This window comes from Vicugna pacos, chromosome 33 (assembly GCF_048564905.1).
Source record: "Vicugna pacos chromosome 33, VicPac4, whole genome shotgun sequence".
Lineage (NCBI taxonomy): Eukaryota > Metazoa > Chordata > Mammalia > Artiodactyla > Camelidae > Vicugna > Vicugna pacos.
In genome coordinates this window covers 20,138,676-20,162,798 of record NC_133019.1, presented here as the reverse complement: position 1 = coordinate 20,162,798, position 24,123 = coordinate 20,138,676, and the positions used below count along the sequence as shown (strand labels likewise).

Here is a 24,123-nt window from a genome sequence, read left to right as displayed (position 1 = left end):
GGAACACGGGTCTGACTAACTCCAAAGCCCACACCCTTCCCTCAGTCTGATGCTTCCCTGGGCTCAGGGTACCTACCAATCAGCTCATATTTCAGATGAATAGTTTAAAGATGAAGCTGCCATCATCCCCACTTTACAGAAGAGGATCAGGGCCCAGAGACCTGAACACGATAATCTTCCATGGGCACTTAGCTATTTGATGAGAACAGAACCCAGGATGCGACTCTCAGCCCCCTTTACTCCTATTCCATGTTGTGACCACTGGATGCAAGTGTATGTTCGCCACAAATGGTTAGTGTATTCGTTTTCTATTGCTGTGCAACAAACTGCCACAAACTTAGTGACTTAAAACAACACAAATTTACCATCATATGATTCTGGAGACGAGAAATCTGAAATGGTTCTCACTGAACTAAAATTAAGGTGTGGGCAGGGCTGTGTCCCCTTGCGGAATCACCAGCAGAGAATCCATTTACTTGCCTTTTCTGGCTTCTCGGGGCTACCCACCTTCTACTTTTCATGGCCCCCCTTCCATCTTCAAAGTCAGCGATGGCTAGTCAGGTGTTTTTCATGTTGCATCACTCTGATTCTTTTTCCATTGTCACATCTTCCCTGACTCTCCTGCCTCCATCTTTTACTGATAAGGAAGGACCCCTGTGATCACACTGGACTCACTTAATAACCCAGGGTAATCTCTCTATCTCTAGATCTTTGACTTGATCATCTCTATCAAGTACCTTTTACTTTGTAAGGTCACATATTCAAGGTTCCAAGGATGAAGACTTGGACATCTTTGGGAGGCCATTATTCTACCTAACATGGCACACAGATCTTTAGGATTTTTACTTATTTAAAGTTATAATTTAAAAAATGTGTACCTATGTAGTTTGCTTTCATTAAATCAGGAATGAGTCCTTGGAGGAAGCTGCTCTCTGGAGTGCCAAGTTCTCCCCTTACAGACAGCAGACCCAGATTTCCTTCTCTGTTTGGCAGCAGGCTCCTAACCCTTAGAGTTCTGAGCTTGGAAGGTGCAATCCCACAGCCACGCTTCCGGACAGTGTGCTGTTTACCGCCATACCGGGGTCCACAGGGAGCTGCCCGTGCCATCTTGCTGTGCAGCTCTTCCTTCATACCCACCATGGCTTCCCATCCTGAAAAGTACCAAGACAGGTCACGGCTGAAAAGTAGAAGGTAGAACCCAGGTGGGTCATATAGAACAAGGAGCAATGCAAGATGAGATAGGTTTGACTAAAAAGGGTCAATGGGAATAAAAAGACTATCAGATACCCATGTAACCAGTACCCCCTGGCAAGATAAAGGATATTTCCATTATCCTGGAAAGTTCCTTCATGTCCTTTCCAATCGCCCTTGTGCTGCCTTGAAGCAACCACCATTCTGATTTCTGTTCCCATCAATTATTTCTTGAATTTCGTATAAATGGAATCATGAAACAGGTACTCTTTTGTTTCTGGCTTCTTTCACTCATATAGTGTTTTTGTATTCATGTTATTACGTTTATCAATAGTGCACTCCTTTTTATTGCTCAGTAGTGTTACATTTGCAAAGATACCAAAATTTTATAAATCCATTCTCCTGGTTATGGACCAATTGTTTCCAACACTTTGCTATCATGATTAAAGCTGCAATAAACATTCTTGTAAATGGAAAGCCACTGGGCTGACATATCTCAAAGGACCCCAGGTAGCAGGACCCCACCTTTTAGCACAGAAGTGGGGAGACCTGGTACATATGCCACTTGAATAGTTGTACATAAGATCTAACACAAGAACACTTCTTGAGCTGGTCCTTAGCTTGCTAGAAGGTAGGGAAGTAACAGAAGCGCAGTAGGACTTTCTGGATGGAGGAACGCAGTTGCTTGTTACACATTCACTATGTGCCACTCATTTGATAGGTGAATCGTTTATCTTCTCGGTAGGAGGTAAAATAATATAAGAATACTTCCTGCCTCCGTGGTATTTTCCATGTGCCTGTCAGTCTTGAGATCATTGAACATGGACTCGGAGGGCTCCGGACTTCTCCAAGGCCAAAAAACAAACTGCAGGTCACTTGCTAAAATCATTTCATTTGGAGTAATTATCTATGACAAACAATTTGACAAAAGAAAGTTTGCAGCAACATGGATGGATCTAGAGGTCGTCATTCTAGGTGAAGTAAGCCAGAAAGAGAAAGAAAAATACCATATGATATCACCCATATGTGGAATCTAAAAAAAAATGACACTGTGAACTCATCTACAAAACAAAAACAGACTTGCAGACATAGTAAACAATCTTATGGTTCCTGGGGAAAGAGGGTGGGAAGGGATAAATCTGGGAGTTTGAGATTTACAAATGTTAGCCATTATATATAAAAATAGATTTTGAAAAAGTTTCTTCTGTATAGTACAGGGAACTATGTTCAATATCTTGTAATAACCCTTAATGAAAAAAATAGGAAAACAAATATATGTATGTATATGCATGACTGGGACACTGTGCTGTACCCAGAAATCGACACATTGTAACTGACTAGACTTCAATTAAAAAAAGAAAACGTAGTTGTTGGAAAGCATGAAGCGCCACATTGCAAAGGGTCTACCATCAGGACAGTTTGGAATAGAGATGCAGGATCAACAGTGTGTGATGTCCCTTAACCAAACAGTAGGCGTAATATATGATGTCCCCAGCATGGACTCCGGAGGCCCCTGGGGATGCTGCTCAGTGTGTTGACCAAGATCCAGGACCTACAGAGGGAAATTCTGAATGGAATGCTGCTGATGCAAGGAACTTCAAAATCAGTATGTTTTTTTCTCCCTAAAACAAGTTGGTATTGGAAGTGCTGGGGGAAGAAATGAGGAAGGAACCAGAAGAAAGGTCTAGGGAAACCAAAGAACCACAGGATATGATGGATGTGCTGGGTGGCTTCTGCTACGGAACTGTGGGTACCTTTATCTGGTATCACATATCTCCTTGACTTGGACAGAAGATAACCCAGACTCGCAACCTGGAGATTCTCCAACACATTTTTCCTAAATTAGACTGGAGATAATGGTAAGCAGGTACTTGAGGATTGCCCAGATTATGGCTCAGGAACGTCAAGTTGGGATGAATGCGTATCTCTCAGTCTGGGAAGTCATGAAAGATGCTATATCATACCACTGATCTAGCATTGGGGTTTTGCTGGGCAGGATGTGGGTGCAAGGAAATGAGAAATCCAAGAGGTCAAACACAGACTCTAAGTGGGATAGGGAAGAGAAAGAATTCAGAGGGGAAATTTTAAGTGATTAAAGAATGAGTTCAGGAGAGCTTGAAAAACAAGTGTGCAGAATTTGAAGATGTAAATTGTGCTCCAAATATAGAATATGGGAATTTGAGACACAAAGGTAGAGAACTTCCAAGTGATTACAAAACACAGAGGTAATATGGGAGTAACTGTTAGACATTCCTTAATTTACCTTTAACAGGCATTGGCATGAGGAAATGAAGAAACTGTGAAGTTCGAATGTAGGTCATTCATCTTCATGGTCACGGCTCACCCAAGAGATGGAGGAAATTGGGTGGGAAGAGGGCAGCCGGATGTCAAAGTCTTTATTTATTTATTTATTTTTTACATTTTTTATTGATTCATAATCATTTTACAGTGTTGTGTCAAATCAAAGTCTTTAATGAGGACTGGGGAGTGACTGGGAGGCAGGACTGGCTACACCAAGGGATTGAGGGCATAAAACTAAGATGAAATAGGAAGATAATAAAATAAAATATACAGTTGCACTGTTGGAAATAAATTTTATTGCTGTGAGAAAAATCACAAAGGAATTATTCCATTGGGCCAAAACTGAAATAATACTGTTGGCAACAAATTTTATTGCTATGACAAAAAAAAAAAAAAGAAACTCACAAATAGTTATTAATCACATCATCACATCAGGGAAAAGATTCCTGGAAGGTGTTATACTTCTGAAGGAAATAGTCAGATTTTTCAAACTTAATAGTTTATTCTTAAATGTAAATCATCCTCAATTTAATGTAGTAGAGTGACCTTTTAGATAACAAATTTGTGCAGTGTTTTTTCTCTTTTTCAGCCCATAAAGTACCAGAAAACTGCCCTCGCTTCACTGAGAAAGCTTCCCCTCAGAAGGGAATAGGACAGCCTAGATTCACTGAATATAGTCACTGCTTCAGAATTTGGTGTGGATACGTTGGAATCTCCTGGCAAATCATCCCTAAAAAGGTGAGTTACCCTCACGGCACTCCACGTACCAAGTGTCCCATCCCTTAGAAAGACTTGATCGGAAGGGGAAATGTTCCATTTTGAGGACTGAAAATTTTAAAACTGCTTGACCCCTAAAAGTTGGGACCTCTGGGCAGGCGAGGAAGTCAGTAGCTCTGGACTGGACTTTTAAGTGCTGACATCTTAAGAGATGACCGTGTGTAAACCCAGATGCTAAGCACTTGGACTGCAACACGCCTGGTCAGCTCCAGCAGGCTGGCCTCGTTCATTCTCCATCAAAGCAGCACATCGTCTGTGGACATGTGGGTCAGCTAAGGCCTCACTCGGAAAGGAGGGGCATCCTCCGGCGGACTTTGGAGGACCAGCTTCTCTGCAGTTACACCATATGTTGGGGAGAAGAAACAACAGAGGCTAATGAATCAGAGACAGTGCATCCTGCCTGGGTACAGAAGCTGGATGAAGGCCCCCCGCCCAAACGTTAGGAATTGCTGAAGCCGCCTTGGGTCTTCAGGGAATTTGGGGGAATAGGGAGAGCCCCTCAAAAGAGAAATTCTTACTAATAGGACTGTGAGTGCTCGTGTAATTCATTAGTAAAATAAATATGACATAGCTGTGCCCCCATTTATGGAGCAGCTTGTATCTGTGACATTAACAATGACAAGTCACTTGAGGCTTCCTTTATTTTGGGATCGCCCTCTTTCACTGTCAACAGCAGAAGCCGCTGGGTGTCTCAGGATAACAAGGGAAGTAGTGAGAATGACACTTGAAATAGCCGAAGCGTACCCCAGGAGCAGAGCCTGCACCCCAGAGGACAGTGGGCCCCAAACATTATCAGAGGGGCGGTCAGGGCCTTATGTGCACCCAGCCCTGCCCGCAGACACTCTGCCAGCGGCTCTGTGACCCCAAGGCTGGTGGCTTCCTCCAGAAGAGGTCTCCGGTCAGGTCTGCTAATCTATTTGTGGACTTCAGGTCACCCAGGGCTTTTTGGGTTGTTTGTTTCAGGTTTATGGGGTTTTTTTTGTTTTGTTTTGTTTTTTTTAAGCTGTAGATAAAGAACTCCATCTCTCTCTCAGGGTTTAATGTAGCAGCACATTAACTCTTCTGGCTGGCATTTCTAATAGTCCCCTGGGTAGCAGGCCTGTGCCTGGGAAGCAGCCAAAAACTGAAGCTCAGAACTAATTTTCAAATTCCCAGAGACTGGAGACACTCTCTGGCAGGCCTGAGAGCTACCAAATCAAGCACTGTCAAGTGGTTGCTCTTGAGTGTCAGCCCTGTTTCTCCTTTTTTAATTGAAGTATGGTCAGTTTACAGTGCTGTGTCAGTTTCTGGTGTAGAGCATGATGCTTCCGTATACATACATATATTTGTTTTTATATTCTTTTTCATTATAGGTTATTATAAGATATTGAATATTGTTCCCTGTGCCATACAGTAAAAACTTGTTGTTTATCTACTTTATATATAGTAGTTGTTAGTATCTGCAAATCTCTAACTCTCAATTTATCCCTTCCCACCCTCTTCCCCACCTGCTAACCATAAGTTTGTTTTCTATGTCTGTGATTCTGTTTCTGTTTTGTAAATAAGTTCATTTGCCTTTTTTTTTTTAGAGTCTACATATAAGTGATATCATGTGGTATTTTTCTTTCTCTTCCTGGCTTACTTCACTTACAATCTCCAGGTCCATCCGTGTTGCTGCAAATGGCATTATTTTATTATTTTTTATAGCTGAGTAGTATTCCATTGTATAAACATACCACTTCTTCTCTATCCAGTCATCTGTCAATGGACATTTAGGCTGTTTCCATGTCTTGGCTATTGTAAATAGTGCTGCTATGAACACTGGGGGGCAGGTGTCTTTTTGACGTAGGGTTCCCTCTGGGTATATGCCCAGGAGCGGGATTCCTGGATCACATAGTAAGTCTATTCCTAGTCTTTTGAGGAATCTCCACACTGTTTTCCACAGTGGCTGCACCAAACTGCATTCCCACCAGCAGTGTAGGAGGGTTCCCTTGACTCCACAGCCTCTCCAGCATTATCGTTCATTCATTAAGGCTCTGTCATGAGACTGCAGCCACTCAGCCACAGCTTCAGGCCCCACTTCGAATTCTAGTTCTCTTGCTGTTTCCACCACATTTGCAGGTATTTCCTCGTTGACATCTTGAACCCCTCAAAGTCATCCAAGAGGGTTGTGATCAGCTTCTCCCAAATTCCTGTTAGTGTTGCTATTTTGACCTGATGGCAGGAATCATGAATGTTCTTGATGACGTCTACAGTGGTGAATCCTTTCCAGGGGGTTTTCAGTTAACTTTGCCCAGATCCATCAGAGGAATCACTGTCTATGGCAGCTATAGCTCACAAAATGTATTTCTTAAATTATAAGGCTTGAAAGTTGGAATGACTCCTTGATCCATGGGCTGCAGGGTGAATGCTGTGTTAGCAGACATTAAAACAATGTGAATCTCACTGTGCGTTTCCATTAGAGCTCTTGGGTGACCTGGTGCATTGTCAATAAGCAGAAGTATTCTCAAAGGAATTTTTTTGGCGGGGGGAACGTCTCAGCAGTGGGCTTAAGAGTCAGTAAAATATGTTGTAAACAGACCTGCAGATACCTGGCTTTGTTGTTCCATTTACAGAGCACGGGCAGAGTAGATCGAGCCTAATTCTTAAGCGTCCTAGCATTCTGGGAATGCTAGATGATCACTGGCTTCGACTTAAAGTCAACTTAAAGACCCCTAACAAAAGAGTCAGCCCCTCCTTTGAAGCCTGGAACCCAAGCAGTGACTTCTCTCTAGCTCTGAAAGTCCTAGATGGTGTCTTCTTCCAGTAGAAGGCTGACTCACCTACATTGAAACTCCGTTGCTTAAAGGAGCACATTCAAGAATTATCTTAGCTGGATCTTTTGGATAACTTGCTGCAGCTTCTGCTTCAGCATTCACCTTGCACGTGGTTGTGATGGAAACGGCTTCTTAAACCTCACAAACCAACCTCTGCCAATTTCAAACTTTTCTTCTGCAGCCTCCTGACCTGTCTCAGCCTTCATAGAATTGAAGAGTTAGGCCCTTACTCTGGGTTGAGCTTTGGTTTAAGGGAACGTTGTGGCTGGTTTGATCTCCTACCCAGACCACCAGGACTTCCTGCATATCAGCAATAAGGCTGTTTCGCTTTTTTATCATCATTGGTTCACTGGAGTAGCACTTATAATTTCCTTCAGGAACTTTTCCTTTGCATTCTTGGCTAACTGTTGCAAGAAGCCTGGCTTTCAACATGCCTTCCTCACTAAGGTTAATCATTTGTAGCTTTTGACTTAAAATGAGAGATATATGAATCTTCCTTTCGCTTGTACCGTTAGAGGCCACTGTAGGGTTATTAACAGACCTAATTTCAATATGTTGCATGAGGCCCAAGGAGAGGGAGACACGGGAATGGCTGGTCTGTGGAGTAGTCAGAATACACACACTTATTAATTACTTCCACCGTCTTATTTGGGCACAGTTCATGGCGCCTGAAACAATTACAATAATCACATCAAAGATCGCTGATCACAGATCACCACGACAAATACAGTAATAATGAAGTTTGAAATATTGTGTGAATTACTAAAATGTAACAGAGACATGAAGTGAGCAAATGTTGTTGGAAAAAATGGTACAGATAGATTTGCTTGTGCAGGGTTGCCACGAACCTTCAATAAAAAAAAAAGAAAAAAAACGCAATCTCAGCAAAACACAAGAACACAAAGCACAATAAAATGAGGAATGCCTGTACATTTAATCCAACAGCTGGACTAGAAAAATGACGTTCTACAGGAAAGCCTGCAGATGTGTGTCTGCGGTACGGGCAGATCAACAGCAGCAATTTCTGGAAAAATAAGATGTGGGTGGGGGAGGTGGGGGTGGAGGTGCACAGGAGTTGGTGATGGTGGTGATGGTGGTGGTGTGTCTGTGTGTGTGTCCCCTCACGTAAAGGTGCACACACTGGACTAGCAGGCTTTTCATGTGGACCGGGGTGGATAAGGTCCCACACAGGACCACAAGACCAAAGTCAGGATAGGAATCTGAAAGACCGTGAAATACTCAGGCAAAAGTCGAAAAGCACTGTCACCAAGCAGAAACAGAGCAACACCCGGGGTCAGGGAAAATGGGACTCCAAACTCCAGCTGCTAACTCTTCAAGTGCTCCCCATCTCGCTTGGTGTCTACGAGCTGGCCTCCACGCTGGGCAGGCTGTGAGCGGCTGATGGAGTGATGACTATGTGGCACCACCTGAATGCTCGTTATGGTCAGTTGGAGCCAATAATTGCTCAAATGGCCTATGTTTTTTCCTTGATCTCATTTCTCTCCCCTTTCCAGTTCCTTCTCCAGAAGGGCCTGCACTTGCAGATTGCTAGAAGAGGACAATATTTAAAGCAGGAATAAAGTGCAAGGAAAAAGAAAGAAAGAAAGAAAGAAAGAAAGAAAGAAAGAAAGAAAGAAAGAAAGAAAGAAAGAAAGAAAGAAAGAAAGAAAGAAAGAAAGAAAGAAAGGAAGGAAGGAAGGAAGGAAGGAAGGAAGGAAGGAAGGAAGGAAGGAAGGAAGAAAGAAAGAAAGAAAGAAAGAAAGAAAGAAAGAAAGAAAGAAAGAAAGAGAAAGAAAAAAGGAATAAAGTTCAGGATGAAAGAAAGCACTGGGACAAGAAACTTTGGGAGATTAAACCCTACAGGTAAACGTTTGCTCTTCAGAAGGGATTTCACTCTTGACATACCACATCTGTATCACCAGACTTCTGAAAACATTCTTTATGAAAAGACTATTGGAGAACTGCATGCTCAGCATTACCTAATTTCCTCATAAATCTCTGGCCTTTTAATCAGCTAAGTGGCTGTCCACTGAATTTCCCTGATTTATTGGTATCTTTCGGGGACTGAGGTTACGTCCAGATAACTAAGTGATTAAATGGGGATGAAAATGGCACATCACCGTAATTATGACAGAACAGGCTCGTGACTCTGCATACAGAAGACCTCGCAGAGATGCTCCAGATGCACAGAGGCTCCAGAACTACAGAGAAAACTGCACCATCCAGCTGGTTTTTACAGGAAAATCTTCCCAGTTCCTCTCGCTGGGGGTGCATCCCCATCCGCTGACTCAGCACTTCCACAAGAACCACGGCCCCTCTCAGGACTCGCTGTTTCAAGAGGCAGCGGGGACTTCAAGCTGCTGGCTGAACTGAAAGGAATCCTGGATTCTGTTTTCACTTTAGTCACCAAACTCTGTGACCCACAAAGGATGTTTCAGCTTTTCTGAGACCCGCATTCTTCCAACTGTTAATCAAAAGCAATCCCTGCTGAGGACAGTTATCATCATACCTTCTTTTAAAACAAAACCCTGGGAGCTCGAGATTTGCAGATACTGACAGGTATATATAGAATAGATAAACCAGTTTATACTGTAGAGCACAGGGAAATATATTCAAGATCTTGTAGTAGCTCATGGTGAGAAAGATTATGAAAATGAATATATGCATGACTGAAACATTATGCTGTACACCAGAAATTGACACAACATTGTAAACTGACTATACTTCAATTAAAAAAAAAACCACTTTGGTTTAACAGAACATTATGGAGGTGCTATAAAATGAAAGATTATTGTTTTTAAGTCACAGGTCTTTTTTATAATTATTAAAGCGCCACCTGCTGGAAATACCGAGACTACATGTCAATTCTCTGAGACACCGGTTATCAGAAAGGTGAGAAATGCTAACTGCTGGTCCACAGAAGAACCTAGATTTAAAATGCAAGTAGTAAAAATGGCACCTGCAAAGCCCTCTCTTCTCCCTGTGTTAACTACAGTCCAATTGTGCGATTTGTTACGGCTATAAAACACTAGGGAATGATTTAGCCATTCTATTATATTATTCAGCAGGATTTTTTTAATGGTGCGTCTACAAAAAATATTGAAAAATCAATATTGCTCTAATAGGCTGAGAAAGAATTTATAGGCGGTTCTCAGCTTAAGGATGTGTTGTGTTGCAAAAGCTTGTGTGTACACCAGGGGTCTGAAAACACAGCTTCCGTGGCAGTGGTCTTATGCAGGCTGGCTAGACTCCTAGTCTTCACAACTTATTTAAACCAGGATGCACAGCCTTGCAGTCCTAACTACTATATAGTTGCTGAATGCCATTCATAGCATTGCTTCTTTGGAACACTGAAGTCTGACTTTTAATTTGGGTGGAATTCCTCTGCCCCTTTCCAAAGGGAGCAGGCAAGGGGAAACACCAGGATTAAGGGTGATGGGGAGAAAGAGCAGAGAGGGGTAGGATGACTTACTCACCACTGCATGTATCTGCATGAAAGGCCTTACTTGAGATCAATCTCCCCATTAAACGTTCTCAGCTGGGACCAAAGACAAAGTTCACTTAATGATACCCAAGGAGTGAGATGCCCAAAGAACTAGAAAGATGATAATCCGTGGCGAGGAGGGCCAGGCAAATGGTAAGCACTTCAGTTCAGTAACTGCTACGAGGGAGCTGTGAACAAGAAGGACCCTGGGAACCCAGGGGAGTGGGGACCCATGACATTTGAGCTCAGCCTCGACAGACACGTGGGATGCAGTCACCGGAGATGCTCTACTGCACCACTGTCCCCATGTATACAGGTTTATTCTTAAGCAAGATATTTTTACGAAATAATCAGTATAGTAATCAAACTGAAAGTCTCCCAAAAAGCCACACACGTTAACATAACCTTTTCCTACTCGTTGACAGTTGTTAACGGTAAGGAGAGAAAACCAAACATCAGTTTTAATTGGCTGCAGGAAAGGAAAGTTTATTTCACTCAAGAAAAGTTTAAAAAAAAAAAAACCCATGAAGGCAATTCAAAATTTTTAAATGTTTATTCTGGCACATGATCTGGGAGTCCACTCTGATTTCCTCTCCATTTCGGCTCAGCCCCAAATAGAGCTGCTTCACTGTAAGAAGACATGATTCCGAAAAGTTGGATATGAAGCAATCAAATACATTAAGTCACTTAAAATCCACAAGGGGAAGTAGGCAGTCAAGGAAACCACACAGTAAGTATATTTCCATGAAATCAAAATCTTCTAATAATTTGAAAACTTACCCTCAGTTTCTTTATATTTTTTTACCAAAAAAAAAAGTTTACGTATAGAGTTTTTGTCAAGTGCATACTGGTAGCTGATATCATAATGATGCTACATAGCAACACTCTGCACTGAAGTAGTGTCATAAAAATCTCACGGCACGTTGTTTGCTAAGAAGTAGCATAGAAACCATTGGGAGAAGTTTCCTAGTACACCGTCCTCCACCTTACAGCTTCCATGGTACTCACGCTCGTATCTCAAAATTTCTGTCGACATGTACAGTCAGTCACCAGACCTCATCTGGTGGCCTAAAGGCCATGAGGCTTGTGGACAATTTTCAGCAGAACAAAACTCAGATGCCTCCAACTGAGGACACCTACTCTAAAACCTCCCTGGGCTGCCCCTCCTGCTGACCACCAGCCAGCCTGGACAGCCCGCTTCAGGCCCTTTCCTGAGGCTGGCACACACCTGGGTATGTTGCCCCATCCTGCTTCCCCACTTGTACCTGAGATCCGGTGTGGGCCCCGCACCTTGTGTCCTTGATGCTAACAAGCACTGGTCCTCAAACACACAGAAACATAATCCTGGCCACAGCTTCTGCTCTATTTTGGTATTTCTGTTTTTGAAGCATGATTTTGTATTCCTTTGTACCTTTGTAAAAATCTAACCACTGGATCCAATCCAATGCTACAGGGGGTTCACTCTTGAGTCTGATCATTTTCCAAGTGTCCCCTCAGCAGGCTGCCGGCTCTGCTTTTATCCAGGTGGCAGCTCCCAGCTTCTCAGGAAGCCTCGGGTGTACGTGTGTCCCTTCTTCTCCAGCTACAAGACCACGGAGTGGGTCTCCTGGAGGTTCTCCTCAAGCTTCAGTCCCAGGTTGTCAATTCCAATGCTGGTGACGGGCGGGACACTGCTCTCAGCCGGCTCTGCTGTGCGCGTTGGGGTGGAGCAGTACAGAGTGAACCCCACCATGATGACGGTGAAGGACAGGATGTAGAGTCCTGAAAACTAGGAGGGGAGAACAGGCTATGGAAGGGCTCCCTCACATACACATCTTTGCTGCTGCCTTCTGCCAGCTGGGCTTTGAGGGTTCCCGTCCCAGAATCTTTTTTTCTGACAGTTGCCCAAGGAGATGCTAATGACCAAAAACCATCCCATGGGTGTGCACTGGTGTGGGCTCTGCCAACATCCCCCAGCCCATCAGCCAGCCGGATTCTTGAACTCTAGGAAATGGATTTTGTCTTTCTCTGTGATAATCTAGCCACACCCCAACTCGCAACTGGTCCCCTTTACTTAGAGGAGAGACAAAAGGGTCACCATGGTACCATGAGAGACCCCGAGTCGGACCCTAGGCACAGCTCACAACACAGGAACACAGGCTCTATGATAAAATGTGGGTTCACAGATGGGACAACTTCTCAACAACCCCTCTTATGTGCTGCTAGTCAAAAAAATTCATTCAGTTAAAATGTAATCAGTTGTCTCTATAGGCAAGTGTTACACAGTAAAATTTATGATGTAACGAGCAGATTTAGATTTTTTGAACTGGAAAGATATTTTTCAGATGAGTCTGAAGCCCAAAGAGGTGACTGGTGGAAGGTCCAGTAGGACGACCCCAGGGAGTGGAGCCCTGCGGGAGGCATCTCCTACCCGCTCTGCTCCCAGAAGGACCGATTACAGCAACAGCCCATTCTGACAGACACAACACAAGGACGCAGGGAACTCCTGCTGACTCTCCCCAACCTGCCCTTCTTTAGGATGGAAAACAACCACCCAGGGCAAAATGCAGTGAAGACAGAACACTAATTCATGGTGCATTTTTAACTGAAAATGACATTCTGACATATCCCAAAGTTTAAGTAAAGAATATTAAGTACTCTGTATATTTAATTGTATGTGAACTGAGGATCCAGACCAAAGTTCAAGTATTAAGAAAATAAATATTTGTTTCCAACAGCACAAAAAATAAAACACAGAAAGAGAAACAGCCAGACTGAGCAAGAACAGTGCAGTAAAAAATTAGGAAAACTGTGTAGCATAATTAATGCATAATTAAATGCTCAGGATTTTTCTGGGAACAAGCAAATCCAATTTATGAATGATCCTGCTAATCTAATTTTAAAATTAAGAATGGGGCATGCTATTTTATTCAAGCCAATAAATATTTTAAAATTAACGTAGACCTCATACTATGTCCGATACAAAGAGTTCTTAATAAGGGGATGACAGAAAAAAAAAAAAAAGAAGGAGTTGAAGAAAGAGAAGAGAAAGAAGATTAAAGAGAGAGAAAAAGCATGAAATACTCCCAAAAGTAGGAAAAACTAATAGGTTTTGAAATGAGTATCAGGTAGACTGCTGGTCACCTCCAGCCGTGGGCGTCTGTGGGTCACTGTTGGCGTCAATGTGTTAATGTTTTATAGGTGCTTGATTACTTCTTAACCTTAAACCTTCAGAACTTTTTAAGGAGTGGAAGAGAAACAGCCCTCCCCAAGGCCAAAGGCCTCCACCAGAGTCAGTGATGGTGCAAAGCCACTGATAATGCCGAGCAGAGCCAGCAGCCAAACTGACTTCCCCTACGGGCTCTCATTCTTGGGTCCAGTCTCAGTACAGCACCCAACACACGGCTGGTATTGACTAAATGTTTGCTGGGAGGAAAAATGATTCAGAGAAGACTAAGGGAAGTGAAAGGTATTTAGAGTGCCCTAAAGTTTTAAAGTCAAAACCAGGAACGTCAATCATGCTCTCCTACAGAATGTTCGCTGTCACCTGTGGGAAGACCTCAGTAACTTATTCAAAACATGTCCTGTTTGGTTAGACGGTTTTAAGTGTTTATAAGAAAGTGCATCTTGTTCCTCTTAAGAAGACAGGTGATTAAACGGAGGCACATTTATTGGAAGAGAGAGACTCTGAGGGAGTGAGGTCATAAGTTTCCTGACTTAGAGGCTCTTATCTTTTTCTTCTTTTAAAATTCTACCCTTTGCATCTGGATCTATGTGGCTACTCTGTTCAATGAGTATTTACTCAAGATCAATCCGGAGAAGGCAGAGGCTAACACTAATGAATGCAGAAACGTTTAACCTCTTTTTCAACTGCTTGTTTTGAAATATCAGAGCCAAGGTTATTTTAGATACTACATTTTTTTTAAATCGGTGGTATATTGGGCTGATGATTCTGTCTTTAAAAATCACTTCTAAGATTCTAACTATCTTCTTTATGCTCTGAATGGTTTCCCACCTCTGTAATTTACTCTGAGGATCACGGCAGACCTCCTCTTTACAAGTTTTGAAACAGCCTTTGGGCAAAAACAACAAAATCTGACTTGAGTTAAGAGTGAGCTTCTAGACCTACAGGGACAGACACAAAGCAAAGGAACTGCAGATGAATTTACAGTTTGCATGTTCCAATTTTGAGAATAATGGTATAAAGTCATGTGGCCAAAAAATGACACCCAAAAAGGCCTTTTCATATTAAAGTTAAGGGCAGTTAAAGAGCAAATATCTACATTAAGGGAGCTTGCAATAGGTAATGACAAGTATACTTTCACTTTGAAGCTTTTATTCCTTTAGCCTTACTTCATTCTTAGATATTATTTTACTTATGAGGGAAAAGTAAAAATTAAACTACTAAAGCTAAATCAATATGTGTAGTTTAAAAAAAAAAAAAGCACAGGTGAGCAGAGCCACATGTTACACGGCAGAACTCTCAAGCATCCTTTGGGTGTGGGTAGCTGTCAACTGGCCTTGAACTGCAGAATAAAAATGCCATTGCCCCCTAGTGGTGGTGATATGAAATGCAAGAACAGCACCACAGAACAGCAAGAGGTATTCTCATGGGGAAAAAAAAAATCTAGGTCTCTCAGGATCACTTCTCTGCTCTGATTCACTTTGACATTTGTTACTTTTTAATGATGCCGCCAAAAAGCTATAAATACTTCTTCGGTCTTAGTTCAGGGAATACCTTAACCAGCAAGTTTGCAAAAGTAACAGCTGGTTCCTGTGATATGCAATCTTACAAAGCAAAAATGGTTTATGCTTCTTAAGCAAAAATTTCTGAGAACACACCGATCTAGGCATTATGAGGTCATGGCCAATTCCTGGGAACAGTGTAAACCAGTGCCAAGCAATTTCTGCCCAGATACAAAATTGTATAAGGAAAAAAATAAATAGTTTCTAAAATGAAAATTGTCAAGCAATAAGGCAACATTCTAACTATTTGTTCAAAAGACTGTAATAGCAGGCAGGTCAACAAGCTCTATACCAAGGAAAGATGGATTTCTAAGGCAGCAGTCCTCAAAGCAAGACTCTTATAGCAGGGAGGGTATAGCTCAGCATGCATGAGGTCCTGGGTTCAATCCCCAGTATCTCCATTAAAAATAATAATAAATAAATAAACCTAATTACCTATCACTCCCCTCGAAAAAAGACTCTTATCATAACACTAAGATGTCATCTGCCCGGAGTGAGGGTGTCCAGTGAAATTCTTGCCAAGATGAGGTTTTAATTTGGGATCTAAAATCTTAAATCTGTTACATCTTTCAGACCAAACAAGTGTTCTTCACTGAGCAACGTCTGTTTGCTTACCTTATAGCCAAACATAAAGAGGCCAAAGAAAAGACTGTAGAGGTCAGCCGTCAGGATGCCCAGGTTGACAGAAGTGGCACTAGTGACCTTAATCACCAGTGGCATGAAGCTGTACAGGCAAAACATACAGACGGCAAATGCCACAAAGAGCAGGGCTGCGGGGGAAATGGAATATCCAATGTTACCGGAAGAAATCAAAAGACAAAGGTGCTTTTAAGGCTTGGCTGACACATAAAATTCCCTGATCCTTTAACACGTAATCCACAAAGCCCCTTTGTTAACAGTACACATTGCAAATGAGACTTACAAAGCTCTGGAGAGAGGAGGTAATAATAATGAGATGTGATGTAGATGAAGAACTTAAAAAATCCAACAGAGTGTTAGATGGTCAAGGCCATAAAAGCTGGCTTGTGTGTGAGTAAGTCAAAGCTCCCATCACCCCATGCTCTCCACCTGCCCAGGGCAGAGAGATGCCTATGACAAAAGACCAATGAAAGCAGAATCAGAATCAAAAAACAAAAACAAAAAACAACTCGTTATCCTTTGTTGGCTTTTATCTAGTTGGCTGGTTGGATGTGATCTGTGTGACTGGATTCAGCATGAAGCATTTTTAGGGCATCAAAGGCAGATGTTAGGTCCATATCTTTGGTTCATTTCATGAAATTCAGTGCTCCCAGACAGCACGACACAACTGTCCTCTTCAGGACAGAGCTTGTCATCCAGGTGCTGCCACCTAAGGTTTGCAACCACTTCTCCAGGCTCACTCAGCACAAACACACACACGCTCGCGCGCGCGCGCACAATCTAATTTATTTACTTGAATTAAATCATCCAAGCCTGGTAAATGAACTCAATGACACTTAATGTGCTTCTTAACTTCTTTCCACCCATCGTTAAATAAGGTTCAAATCCTTCCTAACTGCCCCAGCACTGTTTTCCTCCGTGTTACTTATCCATGCAGATGCCCAGGACGAGCAGATGAGAGCAGCAGAGGAAGGCGGTGCTAACTACACACCATCGGATTGTCCAGGTTAATACTTCACAAATTCTGCCAAGCAGACGAACTCCTCATGAAATCTGAGGCCATGAAATACAGGCCTAGTTGAGAGCTAACGTGACCAAAGGCCAGTCTTGCTCAGAACTCCTAGTAAAGAAAGGCCATCCCTGAAGGTGAAGATTAAGGATTAACTTTTATGGGGGTTCATTTACAAGTTTGCAGAGGAAACTCAATGTAAACCACCAAGCTCTCTGTGTACTGAATTCCTCTGTGATTTTACAAAAATACCTAAATCGTATTATTAAAATGAAGTATCTGTCTCTTGATGTATGTCAGAGAAAGACTAAAAAAAGAATTATTATGCATGTACATACCAATTTTCCAGTCCCAGGGAATGCTGCCAATATCTTTATATTCCACAATCAATCTGTAATGAAAACAAGAGGTCACAGAGAGATCTTTACACTGATTTTCATTATCTTATAAGCAATTAAGTTGCTTCGAGCTTTAAGTACTTCAGTCGGTGATGAATTATGTTGACTTCTGAATTTTTTCTTAGAGTATGAAAGTAACTATCTTTAATTAAAATGACAAAGAATAAAACCAAAGGAGTCCTTAATAAACACGTTTGACGCCCTCAGAAACGCCCTTCAGTCGTGGTCAGCTACAGGAGGAGAACTTGATCCTATGTGTCCCCTTTGAATAGGAAGTTAATACTTTCCAGGAATAACTGAAAAAGAAAGTCTTCACTGGTCATGTGAAGCCTACCCCGACGTAAGCAGGAGCCTTCGGCGTCCCACACGTGTCAGAAAATGAGGCATAACTGACGTTTCAACGGCCTTCTAATAGGTATTTAGCAAGTTAACTGATTTCACCAAATCAGGTTTGGGCCAAATAAGCGATATCAGTAGTTGGAAGTTAATCATCTATGATATATTTGCTTGTTTTGTTTGTAAGGAAAAGTTTGGACTCTTACAGCTGTATGCCACTGATTATTGTTCCGAACAAGCCCACCATTCCTAAAAACTCCTGTCTGCTCAGCTTCTTCACGATGTACTCTTCACACACATTGGACACGGCGTAGAGGGAGGCCCCGAGGAGGACCAGGATGTCACCGATCAGCACATCACTACCTGCAGGGGGACAAGCCACAAAAAGGGACACACCGTCACTGGGGGACACTCTCCAGCTGGCTTCCAGGAGCTGACTGGCTCACGTTCATTTAAATAAGATTTTACAGAAGGTGAAACCCTGATTTTTAGAGACTCTTGCTTCTCTCACTTTCTGGCACAACGCAGCTGTGATTTTGCTTTTGATTCCTCAGGAGACGAACAGACTGGAAGATGGTGGTGTGCACCGTAATGCAAGGCCTCAGAAAATGATTCTACGACATGAGAAAATAATGGGACTTATTGAATGGGAATTCATTGAAACCATAGGAAAGTAAGCTAGGGGAGCAAGGTAATTTTCTTAATCCAAGGAGACACTGAAGTCACTTGACTGAATTCACAGGCCTTATTTAGATTTTATGCTATCAATTGTCTGAACTTTGACATAAAGAATATCAGAATGTTCTCATCTACAGAGTGACTCAAAGAGAGATCAGTCATTTAGTGACCACAAAGTCTCCTTTTTTTTTAATTTGATTAAAAATTTTTTTTTACTTTTGGGGGGCAATTAGGTTTATTTATTTATTTTTAGAGGAGGCACTGGGGATTGAACCCAGGACCTTGTGCACGCTAAGCATGCGCTCTACCACCTGAGCTGTACCCTCCCCTCGCAAAGTCTCCTTGATAAAAACAAAAAATCGAGAATCTACGGTAGCTTTTCCAGCAACTAAAAGAAGGAGTCAAAAGAATATTATTGCAAATATATAGGGAAACCTGTCTCTCATGACACAAACTATTTAGTGTGACCAAAAAAGGCGGCAAGGACAGCGGGCAGGTAGCAACATAAAGACTGCTTTGTGGCGGTGGTTACAGGACCAGAAGCAAGCAAATCGAACAATAAAAATTTTAAAGATGGTTAATCGGGACGTGTTTTCTGCCTTTTGCTATCTGTTTGCAAAATAACCAAGTGAAGACATGAGCATAGCTTTCTCTGCAACCAAACCGGACCCAGGTAACCCAGTCTTACCTGCACTGTCCTCCCGCCCTGCTAGCATGTCTGCACCAACCATGGTTCCTACGCCCAGCAGACAGACAGCCACAGCGATGAAATGGATCACTCTGTATCTTGCATAAAGAATAAACCACGAGAGAGCCATCAGCACAGGAATCCCAAAGCAATCCAAAAGCTGCGTGGAAGGAGAAATAAACAGCTTAAAACATCTCTTGTTAGCTAAAAAGATGGGTGATTCAGTGATAACAGGAGTCAGTGTGTATTAAGCATTTATTTTATTGCCAGCCCTGTGCTAATACTCTGCCTGGATTAATTCATTTAATCTTCACAACAATTCCATGAGATTGGAACTACAGTCTCCATCTCACACACGAGGAAAAGGCACAGAGAGGCTAAACGCGTTGCCCCAAATCACACAGCTGAAAGTGGGGGAGCCAGTTAGTGAACCCAGGAATTCCGCCTGACAGCCTGTGCAGTTTACCTCCACACTCCCACCTGTGTTTAAGTCCAGTAGGCATGCACCCATTCACTCAGTCAACAAATATTTAAGCACGTGGCATGTGACAGACACTGTGAGACAACAGAGACACAAGCCTTGCCCTCAGAAGTATACAGAAGGCTGGACAGACACAGAAGAATCACACAACCAGATATTTAACTGCAACTGGGCTAGGAGCTACAAAGAAGGACAGGTTATTAGGAGCGAGCGGACAGACACCATCTCCCTGACGAGGTGCCAACCCCACCATGTAAGACAGATAATTGCTCACAGAAAATACACTTGCTCATCTTCATCATATACTCCTCCATCACCTGTTGATCCTGGGTCCAGAAAACACTTGCTACCCCCCTGATATTGCCAGCCTGAAAGGCAAGGGGATTAAGAGTGCCAAAATTATAGCAAATCTAAAAATCTTTGAAACATAAAGGAAAAAGAGATTTCATTCACTCGATTCTGAAAGTCACAAATTTTGTACAGTGCATTCAAGGAAAAGCCTATTCCTTTTACTAATAATGTTCCTGAAGATGGTTTTTTCTGGCTCATCCTGTTCTGTTTTTTTTTTTCAACCTTGTCCCAGATTCACCCTGTATCTGTTTCGTTTTGGACAAGAGAGGCCCCTGAATCTCCAGCAGCCTGTTTGATCCACCGTTGTTTGCTGATTGCCTTTCACTGCAATGTCACATGTAGGAATGGGCACCTTGCCTTGTGCCGTTTATTCCAGCTGAAGAGCTCTAATCTCTTAAGTGCTTTATCAAGCTTGCCTGAATAACAAACCATCAAAAGATGCAAATGATAATAGTGTGTCCTGGAAGACACCAACAGGATCCAGCCTTAACAAAGTGACAAAGTCTAAACGACATTCCTTGAACCAAAAAAGGGGAGAAAAGATCCCTCTAAAAATGATCACTGCAGCCCCCCTATCCTCAAACTGTGTCTTAAAATCAAAATCAAATGTGCTCCACTTTTAGCCATTTCTGGTGGGCAATGAGTGGCCGTGTGAGGGAGGCACTGGCATCACAGTGACCGCTCCAGAGACCTCAGCCCCCCAGCCCTGCCACTGACCGGCTGTGCGATCTCCAGCCAGTCACCCTCTAAGTCAAAGTGTGAAATTAAGAGATCAGACCAGATGACCTCACAAGCTCCTTCCCACTCTGAAATCCCATGCCTTCTCATCTGGTATTTACCACATTCAGTCATTTATCTACATTGAACTTTTCCAAAATGTATTCTTGGTGACAGATGCCTTCTGGATGAGCCTTTTAGTTCCAAGAGCCTCCCTGTTTGATCTGATCTTTAAAACCTATTGTACAGTCACAGCAAGCAAGGTGCCAAGACAGACCCTGGAGTGAGGGGAGGCATGGGCATAAAAGTGAGCCAGACTTTATCAGAGATATGGTGGAGGATGGAGGGGAACATGAAACTGAACTGGGCCCTAGAGAACGGATGGGGATGGAGCGAGGGACCCACTTCAAAAAGGGATGGGTGCGTTCTGGAAAGACTAGAGCGACATAAGAGAGAGAAGCTGGCTGCAAGTAGGGAACTTGTGGACGGGGCAGGGAAGTGGGAAGAGACGTGAGCAGAAACCAAGGCCATGTGATGTCAGTGGCCACACCGTGAACTACGACATTCCTGTTTGCAATTAGAGACTCCTTGAAGGAAGGAGGCTCAAAGACCATCCAATCTAAACTTTCACCCTTTCGAATTTACTCAAGGGGAGAGGAATCGGCTTGAAGAATTCCAGCGACAGGCACTCTCCGCTGCTGGCGGGAGTTTTAGTTGTTAGACGCCCTTTTATAACAGGGCTGGCCGGGACCGCGAGTACATCATTTTTGACAACCAAATGCTTCGGGGTTTTTTCTAAGAGACTAAAATTGTTTTCAGTATAAGGCATGAACTTGACTCACAAAAACCCGACGGTAAGGGGTTTGTTAAGCTGTGTTTAGACCTTGTACCAATTCAAAACTTTTAATGTCATTATCATTAGTCAGAGATCAAAGTTTCTGGAAATTGTAATCAAGGAATTAAACTGTGTGTGAGATTATGAGGACAGGTGTGACTAGACAAATGCCACTTTCTATAGCCTTATACCCTTCTTTTTCATCGCCAGAAGTACAGTTAATACTATCTGTGCTGAACTTCACCCTATAGGTAACTCCTGGTTTTAATTTTTATGAAATTCTGGATTTTTCATGTGCCTCCTATGATGTCTGTCTTACAAATGTGTCCTTTCTTGGCTTTTTCACTGACACCAGTCAAAACCCAAGACATTTGCTGAGAACGGTGCTTCGCATAACGTTACAGAAAAGAAAATATTTAATAAAAGGCATTCTGATAATCATAGCACTTAATGCATATTCACATGGGAAAAATCCTGAGTTTTCATTAATCCTTCTCTTTAAAATAAATCTAATCTCACTCCAAGTTTTCCATGCTCCTAAAATTTGAAGATAAGACTATCTCTGTTTTATATATAAAAAAGTAATGCATCATAAGTCATCAATTCACTGTAAAATGATTATGAATCAATAAAAAATGTAAAAAAAAAAAAAGTCATCAATTCATTACTCTGTGACGTCTAAACCAGGCACTGGAATCTTACTTTTGCCTCCATTTATAACACATTTTTCTTGCTAGCAATGGTGAGTCAGTGTTATGATACGTCCCATAGTTTGCTAACATTAAAACGGCTTAATCAGTCTTCCCCAACTTCACCAAGTTGAAAAGTACTGCTATGTGGGAACATTTTTCCCTTCAATCCAGTGAGAATAAACCTAAAAATGAAATGTGGATGTAAGTTTTTACCTTTGGCTACCATCTCTAGCCTCTGTCCTTAGAACAGATTCCTTCCAAGTGCTCCTTTGTCTGGAATATCTGCTTTACTTGCAAACCTCCAACTTTTCTGGGGGGAAGGGTATAGCTCAAGTGGTAGAGCGCATGCTCAGCACCCACGAGGTCCCGGGTTCAATCCCTGGTCCCTCCTCCAAGCAGAAACCAATGAAGAAACCTAATTACCTCCCCCTCAGCAAACAAACCTCCAACTTTTCTGCAGCACAATGGTACATCTGCTTTGTATGCCATGTTTAAGCACCACGTAAAACAGAAGTCTTATCAGCATCACAGCATCCGTTGCCAACTAAATATTTATGTTTATTTTGGTAGCAACTGTCCTATTCTGCTGTAGCATTAGCAGTTTGGAAGCTGATTAACTTGTGCACATTTTCACTAATTCCAGGAAGCCTTACTCAGTAGCGCATATGCTCCACTGGAAGCCAGGTAGTACCCAGCTATGTTTAGGTCTTCTTCAAGTGAACAGGTTCTTAATACAGCCAGGTGAACACATGTGAGTTCAGATTCTTCTCTTTAAGCTGTAAAATCCAAGCCGGTCGGAGAACTCCTTCTTACCTGGACGCTGGTGAGAGTTGTGTACTGGTACGCTCTGACAATCAGGTAATTCGCTTCCACGTCTGCTAGTCCAAGCAGAATGTACTTCCACCACTTCTTTTTCAAGATGGATAAAAGGTTATCACTCCCTGGTTGAAAGAAATCTGGGTTAGTACATGTGACTTGAAAATGGTAACATGCATATTAATTTAGAGGTCAAGATTCAAAGGACGGATTTACTATGTATTTTGAATGTGGCCCCCTCCTAGTTTTCATTACTCATAATTCATTCATAACCCAAATGCCTGCAACAGCCCAGCAGACTCATATTTTTTTTTTTTGAGTATGTGGCCCAAGCTAAGGTGTCATCATAGACTAAGTGGTCAATGAAAACACCAAAGAAACAAGGAAGTAAGAGAAAAGTGGTTAAATTCCCTTTCCCATTGCAACAGAAATATAACATCCAGATGGTCCTTGGAAAGGAAACGTTTTCTTATAACTTCATTGGTTATTTCACCTCCCTGCATTCATGGGCTTCTTCAAAGAAAACTCTGCATGTAATCATTCCTTTGGAAAATGTGTGCTTTCATGAGAAAATTAAGTGAGACGTTTGGAAAAAAGACTTGGTGAAACCATTGAAGAAACACCTTTTATCCCCTAAATTCTATTATTCAAGTTAACTGTGATTCATTTCTTTGGAGACTCTAGCATCACAAGGAGATATAGAGTTGGCACATATAAGGCTTTATGGGTAAGTTAACTTGCAAGGAAATAAAAGTAATAAGAATCATAGCTAAATAATTACCATTAAATCTCCACATCAACAAGAGAAAGGACAAAAACCACATGATCATCTCAATAGATGCAGAAAAAGCATTTGATAAAATTCAACACCCATTTATGATAAAAACTCTCATCAAAGTGGGTATAGAGGGAACATATCTCAACATAATAAGAGCTATATATAACAGACCTACAGCCAGCATAGTACTCAACGGTGAAAAACTCAAAAGCTTCCCACTAAAATCTGGGACAAAACAAGGATGCCCACTATCACCACTCCTATTCAACAGAGTCTTGGAAGTCCTAGCCACAGCAATCAGGCAAGAGAGAGAAATAAAAGGGATCCAAATTGGAAAAGAGGTAAAAGTGTCACTATATGCAGATGACATGTTACTATATATAGAAAACCCTAAAAGGTCCACACAAAAACTACTAGAGCTGATTGAAGAAT

At 42.1% G+C, this 24,123-nt stretch overlaps 1 protein-coding gene across 3 annotated transcripts in view; it reads right to left on the bottom strand.

The window, feature by feature from the left end:
- Positions 1-11,082: 11,082 nt before the first annotated feature.
- The window catches only part of SLC35F2 (solute carrier family 35 member F2), a 51,804-nt gene continuing 38,763 nt past the window's right edge, over positions 11,083-24,123 (bottom strand). For all 3 annotated transcript variants that reach the window (XM_031676116.2, XM_072953931.1, XM_072953930.1), the window contains 6 exons: positions 22,911-23,038; positions 19,022-19,181; positions 17,862-18,018; positions 17,260-17,312; positions 15,889-16,043; positions 11,083-12,316 (listed from right to left, as the gene is read on the bottom strand). In XM_031676116.2, coding sequence (XP_031531976.2) covers positions 12,131-12,316; positions 15,889-16,043; positions 17,260-17,312; positions 17,862-18,018; positions 19,022-19,181; positions 22,911-23,038 — 839 coding nt within the window. In that variant the 3' untranslated portion in view covers positions 11,083-12,130. The remainder of the gene's footprint in view (positions 12,317-15,888; positions 16,044-17,259; positions 17,313-17,861; positions 18,019-19,021; positions 19,182-22,910; positions 23,039-24,123) is intronic.